This window comes from Erythrolamprus reginae, chromosome 2, assembly GCF_031021105.1.
Source record: "Erythrolamprus reginae isolate rEryReg1 chromosome 2, rEryReg1.hap1, whole genome shotgun sequence".
NCBI classification, from domain to species: domain Eukaryota; kingdom Metazoa; phylum Chordata; class Lepidosauria; order Squamata; family Dipsadidae; genus Erythrolamprus; species Erythrolamprus reginae.
In genome coordinates this window covers 200,359,087-200,374,571 of record NC_091951.1, presented here as the reverse complement: position 1 = coordinate 200,374,571, position 15,485 = coordinate 200,359,087, and the positions used below count along the sequence as shown (strand labels likewise).

At 40.4% G+C, this 15,485-nt stretch overlaps 1 protein-coding gene across 1 annotated transcript in view; it reads left to right on the top strand.

Annotated features, from left to right (window-relative positions):
- Window positions 1-14,344, top strand: part of LOC139159490 (uncharacterized) — a 50,429-nt gene extending 36,085 nt beyond the window's left edge. Inside the window, exons 6-10 of the mRNA XM_070736806.1 lie at window positions 1,349-1,464; window positions 3,306-3,523; window positions 7,878-8,036; window positions 8,975-9,053; window positions 14,134-14,344. Of these exons, the coding sequence (XP_070592907.1) occupies window positions 1,349-1,464; window positions 3,306-3,523; window positions 7,878-8,036; window positions 8,975-9,053; window positions 14,134-14,200 (639 nt within the window). The 3' untranslated portion in view covers window positions 14,201-14,344. The remainder of the gene's footprint in view (window positions 1-1,348; window positions 1,465-3,305; window positions 3,524-7,877; window positions 8,037-8,974; window positions 9,054-14,133) is intronic.
- Window positions 14,345-15,485: the final 1,141 nt, after the last annotated feature.

Below are 15,485 nucleotides of genomic sequence, written 5' to 3'. Positions count from 1 at the left end.
ACAAGGGGACACAATCTGAAGTTAGTTGGGGGAAAGATCAAAAGCAACGTGAGAAAATATTATTTCACTGAAAGAGTAGTAGATCCTTGGAACAAACTTCCAGCAGACGTGGTTGGTAAATCCACAGTAACTGAATTTAAACATGCCTGGGATAAACATATATCCATTGTAAGATAAAATACAGGAATTAGTATAAGGGCAGACTAGATGGACCATGAGGTCTTTTTCTGCCGTCAGACTTCTATGTTTCTATGTTTCTATTCTTAGTCCCCCAGGTTGTGTTTTCAAAAGGCAACTGGATATTGTTCTTCCTTGAAGACATTTTGCTTCTCATCATAGAGATGTGATTTGAAATTTTATTATGCAAAATGAAACTGTATTGGATCTGTAAAAACAGTTATATGAATTATCCTTGTTTTTTAACAATAAAAGTTTAAATAATTTTTTTTAGAAAAGAAACTTCTTCAGTTCTGAATTGGGAATGGATTTCTGCTTTCCTTTTTTGGGTGTTAAATTGGAGGCAAGCTTCATCTGATAGCACTTTGGAGATGGAGGCTGGAAGGGGCAGAACTGAAAAAGTGGGAGATTTTAGGAAGTTTTGGTTTTTTAATTTGCCTTTCAATGAATTGGTGCCATCGCTGACTTTGGGAGGGGGGGGAGGGGACGGGGGGGAACCTCTGACATAAATCTCTCCTTGTTTTGTAGCTTGAGGCTTCCTATAATCTTGCACCAGCAGTGGTGCAATTAGAGCTGCGCCATAGGTTGGCTTGAAGTCTTATAGCCTAGGATCCCCCCCCCCAATAACCAGTCTGAGAGGGAAGGGGATGAAAACAGCAACTACCATGGGAAATTAGTGCTCATGGGGACAGTGTATTTTGATTCCCTCCCTCTGTTTTAAATTTTTTACATTTAGGTGGGTTTTTTTTTACTTTTACAAATGCATACATATTTGTAATTGATAATGTTATTGTTTGCATGTTAAAGGCTACAACAGAAAAGTAAATGCATCAGGCAGCAGAAAGAAATGCCTGTTATTTCAGGGGTCAGGAAATAAAAATGATATAATGACTGAAGTTGTTTAAAATAAGAAACTGCATTTGAACTGACCCTCCTCCCTCCCTCCCTCCCTCCCTCCTTTCTTTCTTTCTTTCTTTCTATCTTTGTTTCTTTCTTTCTTTCTTTCTCTCTCTCTCTCTCTCTCTCTTTCTTTCTTTCTCTCTTTGTTTCTTTTTTCTTTGTTTGTTTGTTTGTTTGTTTGTTTTTTTCTTTCTTTCTTTCTTTCTCTCTTTCTCTCTCTCTGTTTTCCTCCCTCCCTCCCTTCCTTTTCTTCTTTTCTTTTTGCTGTAAGGCTGAGTTTTACAACCCCAACAGCTTTAAGATTTATGAACTTCAACTCCCAGAATACTCCAGAATGCTTGCTGGAGAATTCTGGGAGCTGTTACGGTTGGGATGCATTGCTCCAAGGTAACAGGAACATACTGTAGAAGTCATTACATGGAGGAACTCTGGCAGGGGAGAAGGGAAGCGTTAGTTTTATCATGGATTGCAACTGAAGTAATATGTGTAGCCAGCTAAAGAGGACCTCAATACTGGCAATTAAGGCCAGTAGTGACCAGTGTTCCCTCTAATTTTTTTGGGGGGTGGGTGGAAAAGTATAGGGTCTGAGCGGCAGTCCCTTCGGGACTGGGCAGCACAGAAATAATAAATAAATAAATAAATGAATGAACGAACGAACGAACGAACAAACAAACAAACAAACAAACAAACAAACAAAGAACCCACCCTGTTTTGCCTCAGAGAATTTCAAAATAAAGTACTGTACTGTGTGTCTATAACAGTGAGCTCATAATAGGGCAACTCTATCAATATCAAAATGCCACTTAAATAGTTGAGCTAGTTTCAAACTAGATTTTGATTTTCTTTCTCTCTTCCTTACTCCCATTCTTTTTCTTTCTCTTTTCCTTCCTCTCTTTTTTCTATCCGTTTCTCTCTCTTCCTCTCTTCCTCTCTCTCTCCTTCCCTCTCACTCTTTCCCTCTCGGCTTCTGGGCAGGTTTGGAAAAATCTGAGTTGATGATGATTTTTAAGTGAGCGATTGCTCACTGCTCAGCTTAGAGGGAACTATGGTAGTGACCTATCTGCACCACTAGAGAGTGCTGGAGCTAGGTTTCTTTTGGACATAAGATTAATACAGTACATTGGGTAGGCTATCTGTGACCTGTAGATGTACTTGAACACGCCCCACTGTAATAGCAAGCCCTAAGGGAAAAATGCTAAGAATTACAGTTCAATAAAATATTGGGGCGAAAGGGTGTCCTCAAAGGTCAAAGGTATGGGGGGGAATAGATTTCCATCTGTGAACCACAGCAGTGTTTCTCTACCTTGGTGACCTGAATATTTATCTATCTATCTATCTATCTATCTATCTATCTATCTATCTATCTATCTATCTATCTATCATTTATTTATTTATTTATTTATTTATTCGATTTTTATGCCGCCCATCTCCTTAGACTCAGGGCGGCTTACAACATGTTAGCAATAGCACTTTCTAACAGAGCCAAGCATATTGCCCCCACAATCCGGGTCCTCATTTTACCCACCTCGGAAGGATGGAAGGCTGAGTCAACCTTGAGCCGGTGATGAGATTTGAACCGCTGACCTTCAGATCTACAAGTCAGCTTCAGTGGCCTGCGGTACAGCACTCTACCTGCTGCGCCACCCCTGCTCATGTTGGACTTCAACTCCCAGAATTCCCCAGCCAGCAAATGGGAATTCTGGGAGTTGGCGTCCAGATATCTTCAAGTTGCCAAGGTTGGGAAACACTGAAATAGAGAAATAAAATGCTATTCATTGAGATTTTGGTTTTCCAGACATTTTTTGTCATGTTTGATGTCTTACATATGCCATGGTTGAGCAATTATGGGTAGAGTGACAATGTTCATTAAATTCTGTCCAAAATTAGACCTGCGGGAGTTTAGGAGAATGTGATCCTGTAGAATGAGCAATTGTATGGAAAACTGCACATTTTCTACAGCTACCTGCCCTTTCCAAAGAAAAATAAATTAAAAGGTGAAAACAGTCAAATTGAAGCATGAACACAGGGGTTTTTTTTTTTTTTTTTAAATTCTGACTATAACATTTCAAATGTTCAGTGCCAGGAAAGCAGTGCCAGGAGTTTGAGAGGAAGAAGGGAAAGATGAATGAATGAATGAATGAATGAATGGGTGGATAGAATGAGTGGTCTGGCTGCTTGAATCTCTAACTGTTTGTGAAACTCCTCAATGCATTTTTCTTTCCCGATAGGTCACCCTGGAATCTCCTGCCTTCACCTTACCAGCCCTTCACTTGGGATAGTGTTTCTTCTACTCAATGTTTTTTAGGGATGAAGTATCTTTTGCTTCTCTCTCTCCTCATATGCCTTTCATTTAGTGTTGGGGGAAAGATCTTTGGACGCTGTGAATTGGCCCAAGTGTTGAAGAAAGCTGGCTTGGAGGGATATCGTGGATACACTCTGGGTGATTGTGAGTCCTTCATCCTCTCTTTGCCATCCCCCCCCCCCCCCAGGTGTGAGCGATCCTTGTGTCCAGAGCCGAACCCATTATTTAGAAATGTACTGTAATTCTGTTGGCTAGACTGATACATTTTGACATTAACATTTGAGCAGAAAAAAAGTCACAGTCCAAACTATTATGAGCTAATCTTCCAAAGAAAAGGACAAAAAACAGATTCTCTTTTTAAAAAAAATATTTTTATTAATTTTCTACTTCTAAAAAGAAAACACAATAGTAAGTACAGAAGGAAATCAAAGAAAATTAAATTAATAATAGTATATAGAGATATTAGCATTATATTAGCACTAAAGTCACTATATTTATATTACATTAATTATACACTAGACCAGCGTTTCCCAACCGGTGTGCCGCGGCACACTAGTGTGCTGCGAGACACGGTCAGATGTGCCGCGAAGCTCCTAAGGAAGCTCCAGCTGGGCGGGGTGCTGCTGGTGCCTCCGACCTGGAGCTCCCACTCGCAGCTGTCCCCCGGCTCCTGCCCGATGGGGCTCAGCACGTTTTTTTAACCCTGCCCAGGAGCCAATCGCCTACCTTTTGCAAAAGCCTACCTTTGGCGATTGGCTCCTGGGCAGGGTTTAAAAACTGAAAGACGCAGCTAAGTGTGCCATGGCTAAGTGCGCGTGGGGGGAATTTCCCTGGCGGCGGCAGCAGTGGCACCAGGAATAGCCGCCTCACAGCTGACCACCTTACCCCTGCTACCGCCGGCAACCCTCCCTCCCTCCGGGCCCCAAAGCTCACACCCTGCCGCCGCCAGGGAAGCTGCAGCCGGGCGGAGCGCACCGTATAAAACATGAAGAAAAGGTCCCCCGGAAAGGCGGGGTGGGGGGGGGGTGCCGCCTCACAGCTGACCTTTTCTTCTTGTTTTACGGTGCACTCTGCCTGGCTGGAGCTTCCCTGGCGGCGGCAGGGTGTGAGAAAACGGCTCCGGCAGCAGGTAAAAGTCGGCCTGGCTACCGGGAGGCAGAGCGTGGCCGGGTGCCGCCTGGGAGGGCGAGGGGGTTGATGGCTGCTGCCTCTTAGCTGCAGAGCCGGGCGGAGGCGAAGACAACGGCGCTCTCCGGCTTGAGCTCTCTTTTTCTCTCTGTTGCCGGCAAGTCATCTCCCACCTCGAAGGGGGAGGCGGCTGCAGTCCCACGATGCCCTCCCACAGGAGCAACAATAAATACCTGGGTGGGCTATGTTTCAAGCCCCCCTTTTGCCCCTTGCCAGCTCCTCTGCAATTCTGCCCCTTCTTGGCTGAATCCCCAGCATTTGCTCCGATGGTTTTAAACACTGAGTCCGTGCTTAGGGCTGGTTGGTTCCCCTCTGAAGAAGCCCCGGTTAGGTTGCAGATCTTCCTGCTGCGTTTCGTTCTTGGAGAGCCGCTGGAATGAAGTTGTGATGTGTTTCAACGGCGTGGTGAAAGAAAGAGAGAGAGAGAAAAAGGAGGGGGAGAGAGAATGAGAGAGAAAGAAAGCAAGAGAAAAAGAGAGGGAAAGAAAGCAAAAGAGAGAGAAAGAGGGCGGAAGGAGGGACAGGGAAAGACATAGAGGGAGGGAAGGAGGGAGAGAGAAAGAGAGCAAAAAAGAGAGGAAGAAAGAAAGAAAGAGGGATGGAGAGAAAGAAGGGAAGGAAGGGAGAGAGAGAAAGAGGGAGGGAGAAATAGAGCGAAATGGAGGAATAGATTTTTTTTGTCCAAACTTTTCTTTAGCGCCCCCCCCCCCCGTTCAGTGTTCCCCAGGATTTTGAAAATATGAATAATGTGCCGCGGCTCAAAAAAGGTTGGGAAACACTGCACTAGACTATAATTTGTCTCAAGTATATAAATTAGTACATGCTTTTTCTACTAACAAAATTATTTCATATATACTTCAATGATTTATATTCCCCCCTCCCAAATTATAAAGTCTAGATTTTAATTATTACATACTTTGAAATATTTAAGAAAGTAAAAATAATAAACAAATTAACAAAAACCAGATTCTCATGTCACCCTTCAACTATTGGGATCCAGCTTCCATCAGCTCCAGGCAATACGACCAACAAACAAGATGATGGAAGTCATAGTTTAAGAACAGCTGGTGACTTCTCTCCATGAAAAGTTGAGCCAAAACCATTACAATTAGCAAGAGTCTATGTTCAGAAATGCTTAATAAATAAGTGTACCTCTTCCAAGTGCCAATGTCAAGCTTTTCCTAGATCAGTGATGGTGAACCTTTTTCTCCTCTGGTGCCGAAAGAACATGCATGCATGCTATCGCACATGTGTGAGTGCCCACACCCATAATTCAATGCCTGGGGAGGGTGAAAAGAAGCTTCCCCCACCCCCTGGAGGCCCTCTGTGGGCCAGAAATGACCTGCTTCCCAACTTCTGGTGGGCCAATTAGGCTCATGTTTCGCCCTCCCCAGGCTCCAAAGGCTTCTCTGGAGCTGGGGGAGGGAAAAAATGCCCTCCCACATCCCCCTGGAGGCTCTCTGGAAGCCAAAAACACCCTCCCAGACCCCAAAATCAGCTGGCAGGCACACACATGTATGTCAGAGCTGATTTAGGACAGTGGCTCACATGCCAGCAGATATGGCTCTGTGTGCCATCTGTGGCACCCGTGCCATAGGTTTGCCATCACTGCCCTAGATCCAATAGTGGTATTCAGCTGCTTCACACCGGTTTGTGTGAACCGTTGGTGGAAATTTGGCCAAGATCACAGAACCGGTAGCGATGGTTGGCTGGCCATGCCCCCAAATCAGTCTCCTAGTCAACGCTCATTTGCCCCACCCACTATATTGATCACCGCCATGTTCTTTCTGCAATAATAATAATAATAATAATAATAATAATAATTTATTAGATTTGTATGCCGCCCCTCTCCGAAGACTCGGGGCCGCTCACAAAAATAGTAAAACAATATTACAATGAAACAATGGAACAAATCTAATATTAAAAATATACAAAACACATCCCATTCCTTGCAAGTCCAATGGGTTGCACATACGCGAAGAACATGGAAACAATGGTATGGCAGCTGCTTTTTCCATGATCTCTGGTATTTTTTGGTGACTGGCGGTCAGAGGCTAGTCACTTCAGCCACAAAGCTTCTTTGCCAGATGCTTTCCAGCAGTGGCAGCTGGCTGGGGGCCGCTAAAAACACTGGCCAGCTTGCCTTCTGGATTCTGGACCAGTCGCAACGGAAGTTAAGGAACCCAAACAAAGAGATGGTGGAGGAGGAAGCAGGGCTTGGACTGGGGCCACTAAAGGAGGGGAAATGGGGGCGACTGGTAAAGGGAGGGCGGGCATAGATAGGTGGACATTCCCAAATTTTTCCTAACTTTTCCTGTTGTCATGGCTAGGTGGGAGGGTCATGTGACTGAGTGGATGTGGGTGAAAGTGATGTCATGTTGTCCACGCCCACTCAGTCAAATGCCACTCCTAGTCACACCCTCCAAAGCGTTAACAAAAATTGTTTGAAATCCACCACTGATCCAAGGTTGGTAAAATGAGGACCCAGATTGTTGGGGGCAATATGTTTATTCTCTGTAAACTGTTTAGAGAGGGCTGTGAAGCACAGTAAAGTGGTATATAAGTCAACCTGTGTTGTCTGGTTTTAATATGATAGGGTTTTAGTTATTTCTTTTAATATTAGATTTGTGCCACTATAATATTGTTTTTATCATTGTTGTGAGCCGCCCCGAGTCTTCGGAGAGGGGTGGCATACAATAAATAATAATAATAATAATAATAATAATAATAATAATAATAATAATAATTATTATTATTATTACCTACAGGACCGCCTCTTGCCACATACCTCCCAGAGACCAATTAGAGCATACAGAGTTGGCCTCCTCCAGGTCCCGTCATCCAAGCAATGTAGATTGGTGGGACCTCGGGGGAGGGCCTTCTCTGTTGCTGCCCCGGCTCTTTGGAATCAACTCTCCCCCAATGTCCATACTGCTCCCACCCTGCTGGCTTTTCGTAAGGCCATGAAGACCTGGCTATGCCGGCAGGCCTGGGGGCCTTAAATCAACAACTAGTTTGACCACCTGTATGAATCTGATTCTGTATGACGTGTGTTGTTGAGTTATTCTACTACGAGTTTTAATTAGGGTTTTAGAATTTTGATTGTTTTTTTTCTTGACTTCTGTTTGTAATTTTATATCATAATTTTATATTGTTATAAGCCACCCTGAATCATTCGGGATTGGGCAGCATAGAAGTCAAATTAACTAACTGAATGAATGAATTAATTAATAAATTAATAAATAAGTCCTATTGCTATTTGTTGGGAAAGAGAGTCCAATATTACCCATTTTTCTTCTCCATATTACAGGGGTCTGCTTAGCCTTCTATGAGAGCCACTTTGACTCGGCGCTTGAGGACCATGAAGCTGATGGTAGCACCAGTAATGGCATCTTTCAGATTAACAGTCACATTTGGTGCGAAGATTACAAACACAGGAAACCAAACATCTGCCAAATGCATTGCAGCGGTGAGCTCCCAAGTGGGTTGGCTTCAGTTCTATACAGTGACATTTAACTGGGCTGCCTAGCAGCCATATAACAAAAGGTCACTCCCATCTAACTCTAACTCTTACTGTAAGTATTAAGTATAAGGATTACCACTCGGTAGGTAATTCTGCCCTTATTTATTGCTATGAAACCACTGATCTGTGCATACCGGTCAGTGGGAAGACTTGAATGGCTCAAGTATATGACATGAAAAGACCTAATAGAATTATTATCTCCCATTATTAGATAAAAGTGACACTAGTAGATTGTAGAGAACTCATAAGCAATCTTTACACTTATTTTTTTTCTTGCATGCTGGTACTCTTTGCCAGAGAGGCAGGGACAGGGGTGGTGAACTCAAGGCTAAAAGACTGGATCTGACTCACAGGATGCTTAGATCTGGCCCATGGGACCACCCTGGACTGGAAACAGTGCCTCTGCCAGTGAAGGAACAGCCCACAGTGCCTCTGCCAGCAAAAATGGAGCTTGGGCAGAGCTGCAGGAGGCTGTCATGGCCAAAAAGGGGCCCACAGGGCTACACATGGCACAACCGAGCTCCATTTTTGCTGGCAGGGGGCTGCAGGAGGCCATTGTGGCCAAAGCAGAGCTCAGGTGCCTGTTTTCACTGGCAGATGCCCAGGCCACCACAGGTGCTCCGACATGAATGACCTCAAGCTGGCCACGCCCTCCCAACGTCAAACACAACCCTGATGTGGCCCTCAATGAAATCGAGTTTGACACCCCTGCTCTAGGAACTGCTGTAAGGATGATATGTGCTGGACTTTAGATTAAGCTAGAAGGTCTCCCTAAAATAGTGTCCTAAGCTGGTGCTTGAGGAAGACCACCCAGGAACTCTATATCTCTGAGGGAACAGGAGTCTAGAGTTCCGTGCCTGATACTATCTTCTCTGTTATTACAGATCTGCTGACAAGTAATATCAATGATGATATCGTCTGTGCCATGCGGATTGCACAAGGACCCAGAGGCCTGGGATCTTGGTAAAAATCATTTAGGGCGGGGCAATGATCCCTTTTAAGACAGGCAAGCAGTTGCACAAAACATGATATCTCCTAAGCAGCAATTGGGCTGGTCTGAGCATTCCTGGTTCAGGAGGCAGTGATATTTTTTTTGTGGGGTGGGGTGCACCCCATCCCCAAAATCTCTCTAAATTATTATTTTTAAAAAAATGAGAATATTTTTATTCAACTGTTTATATAATTATGCACAAATTACGTTACATCTGTGAATCATAACAATTTTAAAAAGTAACTTAAATAGGAATGCTTGAATTTAATATTGTTTTTAAATCAAATTTATCCATGATTATTTTTATTATTAGCATGACCAGCTGTTGATTCTTCTTATTAAGATGGATAGATATTTTAATAGATATAAAGAATCAAGGTCAACTTTGAATCTAAATTTTATATGTATTGGTATATGGGCAGTAAAGGGCTGCAAAAAGTTTTACTACCACACTGTGGGCGTGGCTTGCTAGCCATGTGACCAGATGGGGTGGCTTGATGATCATGTGACCAGAGGGTGGCTTAAAGTTCATGTGACTGGCTTAATGGTGGCCAATTTGACATCACTCATGTCAAAGGTTTGGATTAGGATGCCTGGCCTCTTCTCACTTCAAAGAGATACAATTTACCTCTCTTTTTATTATTACTGAACATCCAAAATATACTCTTTAATTCTATGTATATATGCCATATGTGTACTACACAAAGACACACAAAAATATACATTATCTACTACATAAACTATATGTGTATGTATACACACACATGCACGAACAGCTTTTCTAAAATTATACACATTCAACCTCATTTACTGTGATGGGAAAAACATGCCCAGAGCCCAGAAGGGAAAAAGAGGGGGGAAAAAATCAAAAATTTTCTACCGATTCTGCATACCTGACCTTACCTGTACGAGCCCATAACTGTATATGGGGAACCTGCATCTAATAATTGGAAAAGAAATATGAATTTTACATCTTTTATGGTATAGGTCACATTTAAGCAATGTTTTCAGAATGTCAATTTTCATCTTTTCCAGTATAACAAATGTGCTTTGGAAAAAATGGACTTTTTCAATATATGTATTCACACTTTAGATACAACTTTTTTGTTTGCAAAAATGTGATAATGAGCCTGACTCATAGCTGACAAATTCAGAATCTTTGCATACTTGCACACCAGATTTTGAATTTCTTCATTCACAAAAAAGGAATCTTGCTCTTAGAACATTATAAGGCATTTTAAATGCAACTCACTCATTCAGTTCACCATCCAGATAGTTACATACTTATGGTACTTAGAAATCACAGAATCACTACTCTACTGCTAGTAATGATGTTTTCGCTTTGCGGCTGACTTCCTATCCTGGCCGTAGCAAATTCCAAAGTCTCAGCTGGTGTAATGCAGCATTTCTGTCAATTCATCCAAAACAACATTTTCAACTGCAGAAGTAATGTAGGGTTTTTTTGCGGGTGTGTGTGCGTGCATGAGTGGGTTCTGTAGTAATTGGCTATTCTATATCCTTCATTGGAGACACATTTTCCCATGCATCTTTTTTTGCTTAGGATGTTGTTCTGTGAGATGTTGAATTTCATTCTTCTAACCCTCTGTATTTTCCTTACGTGACTCTTGCACCATGTTAAATGGACATTATCATCTTTTCCAGATTAGAATTAGAGAGCCAGTTTGGTGTAGGACACAAGGATATAAATAATGATATAAACAGCACTAAATAACACACGGTAACTTGAAGAAGAAGATAACCTTTAAAAAAAAATCTACGAATATCAGATTTACAGTATCTTCTTAATTAAGTACATCTCTGAATAACAGATGTGGAATTTCATACTAATGAAAACATAATAATTGCTGAAAATCACTAGATTTTTTTTTTTGGGGGGGAGGGTGTTGTTTTAAAATTTTCTCCAATCTACATAGATTAATGCTCCATATACTTGATTGACACTTATTAGTTTTCAGTCCTGGTAATAGCACTAAATACCTCTCCTAGAAAATATCTAAAAACTATAAATGGCTTACCTGTATAGAGTTGTCACCTGTTGTCAGAACTTGGGAGAGGAAAGAGTGAAGGAGCAATAAAAGTGAAAAAATGTTCCTATCTCTTGACTGCCGTCTAATGGTCTTATGGATTTTTTGCAGGTTAGATATGGAAGCCCCATACTATTGTTTTAAGAACACCAATACAATAATGGAGGAAGAGAATGTTTCCTCTGCAATATTTGAATACTATAACTTGATGTAACAACTTCGCATTTCATAACACTTGTAAAAATGTCATAGATGGTGTTTTCAACTTATGAAAATGATCTTGTCCCATTACATTACATATCTCTGCCCCCCCCCAGGTGATTTACTTTGTGTTAATTAATTAGTTATCACACAATAAGTACAGTATATACAGTACACTGTACTGTATATCCATAGTGACTACTGTATGGGCTGCCATCTAGTGGCTACTCTGAAAATGTGGAGTCATCAAATTTGCATTTCAGCACCTGAATTTGGCAACGTTTTGGCTGCTGTTATTATCCATAGGTCAGTGGTTCTCACCCTTTTCTTCACCACAGATCCCCTTTAAATATCTTTTGTGGCCATGGACCACCAAGACGTAACTCGAGATTTAAATCATAAACATTCCTTCAAGCCTTTGTGGACCCCGTTACGACAGCACAGTCTCTGCCTAGTCACTGTCATAGGCTACTTAACCATTTTATTTTATACATGCAAAGAGATTGGGATAGTAAGCATCTTCCCTTCCTGTTGTATCCTTCCAAATACCATATCTATCCTCTTAGAAAGCTGAAATACAGCTTTGATTACTGAGCACATAGCACAACCACCATAAGTAGGGATTCAAAATCAGGACTAATCCTATGTTGGAGCTACTTAACACCCTTGAAAATGTCCAAAGATACTTCACCAGAAGAGCCCTTCACTCCTCCACTTGAAACAGAATGCCCTATGAGACTAGACTTTCAATCCTGGGCCTAGAAAGCTTAGAACTAAGACGCCTTAAACAAGATCTAAGTATTGGCCACAAGATCATATCCTGCAATGTTCTGCCTGTCGGCGACTACTTCAACTTCAACCACAACAACACAAGAGCACACAACAGATTTAAACTTAATATTAACTGCTCCAAACTTGACTGTAAAAAATATTACTTCAGTAACTGAGTTGTCGAAGCGTGGAACTCATTACCTGACTCCATAGTGTCATCCCCAAACCCCCAACACTTTACCCTTAGATTATCTACGGTTGACCTATCCAGATTCCTAAGAGGTCAGTAAGGGGCGAGTACAAGTACACTAGAGTGCCTTCCCTCCCTTGTCCTATTGCTCTCCTATATCTCCTATACCTTTCTTCTATTCCTATACCTCTTCTTCTATTATTTCATTGATATATTCTATTACTATATCTTCTTTTCTATTATTTCTTAGATATATTTTACTATGAGTATCTCCTCTATAACCTTCATCATGTATTTTTCTATGTGTATGTATGTGTGTGTATATATGTATATATATATATATATATATATATATATATATATATATATATATATATACACACATACATACATACATACATACACATAGAAATATATATATATATATATATATACCCACTAAAACCTTCATTATGCATTGAACAAAATAAATAAATATAAATAAATAAAAAATACTTGCATAATTGCAACCTCACGAAGAATAGGCACTGCCAATTAGCCCCACCACATTTCACTGTGCATGGAAAGATGCCTTCCAAGGAGTTTCTTTTGTTTGTTTTTGCTTTCCAGGCCCGAAAAAGGTAAAAAATGTGAGGATTTATCACAAAATTAAATTTTCATTACTCTTGTAACAAAGTCACTAAACGGGGCAGTTGCCCCCTGAGAATGCGATTAGCTTGGGATGTAGAATGGAAATATCAAGCTAGAAATGCTGCAAATATAGAAATAAAATGTTTTATGATTCTTTAAACGAAAGGACACACATGATTACCAGAACTAACCCAAAATACCAAATTTCTTTGAGGTTTATTCTGGTAACTACTCGTGTTCTTTCATTTAATTAATCATAAAATGGTTCATCATAAACATTTTATTTCTGATGCAATCTCATTTCCAGCTTGGCATTTCCACCATCATGTATTCTCAGCAAACATTGTTGCTTGAGATAAGAAATAGCATGGAGTATTGCCACAAATGGGGATAGATACCTCAGAATATAATCATTGGACTGTGATCCAATATATGCCTACCAATATAGTTTAAGTTGAGAAATGCAGTACTGCAATGTTAGATTTGACTTTTCCTTGGTTGAGGAATGGAAGAAGCCTGTGTGGAAGTAGGTCTTATGTGTGGTCTTATCCCAAATAGTCAATTATACTGTCTTGAGTATTCCATTCACAATCCAGTGGTAAGGGCTAGTCTCTGCCATCACTCCTGTTTGCCCTGTTGGAGAAGTCCTTATAATGTGCATCCTAATTACCCCTCGGAGTCTCCATATAAAGAGAGGTTTGTTAGAAAAGTTGTGGTTTCACGTAATGGCTGCTTTGCTTAATCACCAAATTGCTGGTTCAACTTGTGTTGTTAAAGGACTACTTAATGATTAGTCTTCTTTCCTGTCTACTTAAAATTGCTTCTTACAGCAGGAATCCTGTGATCTATTTAAACAAGCTTGTGGTGAAAAGATTCATTTACAGTATTCCTTATTCTTTCCAATGTTGCTGCTAGACTGAGGGGGGTTGAATAATGTCAAACATGAGTGTGTGCTACATGTAAGGCATGGATAACTGCATGTTTTAAGCATGAATGCACATGCAGTTTCTTTTGCCTGGCCCAGCAATAATTGTGAAGCTGCAGGAAAAAAAGACTTGCCCACTTTGCATCCTTGAAGCCATTCATTTGAGCATATGCAACTGCATTGCTGTTTCTTAGACTATACAAAATGTAAACTGTACTTTCCCATTTGTTGTTTATTTAATTAGTTGAACTTGCTAAGATTCTCTTCTCCCCTTCCTCCTTCACTCTCAGGATGGGTTGGAGAGAAAATTGTGAAGGTCTACGGTTGTCAGTCTGGTTAAAAGGATGCAAACTATGAGAGATCAACAGAAAAAGAAGAAGGTACTGAAGTTTTAAGAGCCCTGGGACTGTTGCCTTCCTGAAGCTAAGCAACCCTTTAAAAAACCCTCTGGATTGTCCCTTACCAGAAGAGACTGAAGCTTGGACTCTTTTGAGAAACAGATCTTGTGGTACAAAAAAAGCTTATTCAAGCAATGATTGAAATGACATCTATTAAAAACTTGGGATTTGTGATGTTCCATGAAAGACAAAAATTGCAAATAAAACTTTAAAAAACATTTAATGACTTTCTGCAAAGAGAAAAGGAACTAAGGCAGTTATTCTTGATGTACTGAAGCAATGAGACTGTAAGGATGGACAATACCAACTTCTGCTTGGGTGATTTGAGTAATTTATGATCCATTTAATTCAGAATTTTGTTTTTTCAAGGCCATAAAACCTGGCATTTAGAAGTTCATTCTTTGAACAATTTAGTATTGTGATTCTAATGACCCATCTGAAATCAACTCCCAATTAATTTGTCTAATCCTTAGATAAGGAAGTAGCAAATCTGAAGCCTACCAATGCATTCCATTTAATTAACTAAGTTTGGTATTACAGGTGACAAATCCCAATAAATTTTGGTGGCTAATTTATAGAGGGTTATCCAAAGATATTTTTTCTTGAAAATATTTCCCATTCATGTGCTGATCTGATTCCTTATGAATCAATGAATTCTAAACTCAAAAAGCGAAAGAAAGCCTATTAAATTAGCCAATCTATAGTCTTCCTTAACCCATAGGCCACAGTAAAATTCTCATATCACTAGGAAACACCATGTAGACTATTAAATGTTGTTCAGCTTTTAAAAGGAGGTTGTTGTAATGGACTAACAATTAGAAATATGTATGGTTATGAACATTTTCCCAGCATTTCCCATTTTTTATGTAATAAGTTTTGTTATTAAGTTATAAGAATTTGGAAAGCCCTATTCTATTGTAACTCCCAACTCCAATAAGTGGAAAAACCTGAATAAGAATCCCTTCAGTTACCCCCTTGGTATCTATGAGCATTTAAGCAAACACAGGAGATAGTTTATTACAATATATCACAAAATTTTATTTATAGCTTGCAACATTATTGAACATTTTGACTTCCGGGATAGTTTTGCATGCAATACATTAATAAGCTATCATTATACATCCCAAAATATGACGAAACCCCAAATTATCAAAATTAAAGTTTTAAAAATATTAATAAAAGCACATGCTATATTATACAAGTATGCATTTGGAAAATCCTGATTTGGGAGCTACCCAAACAAT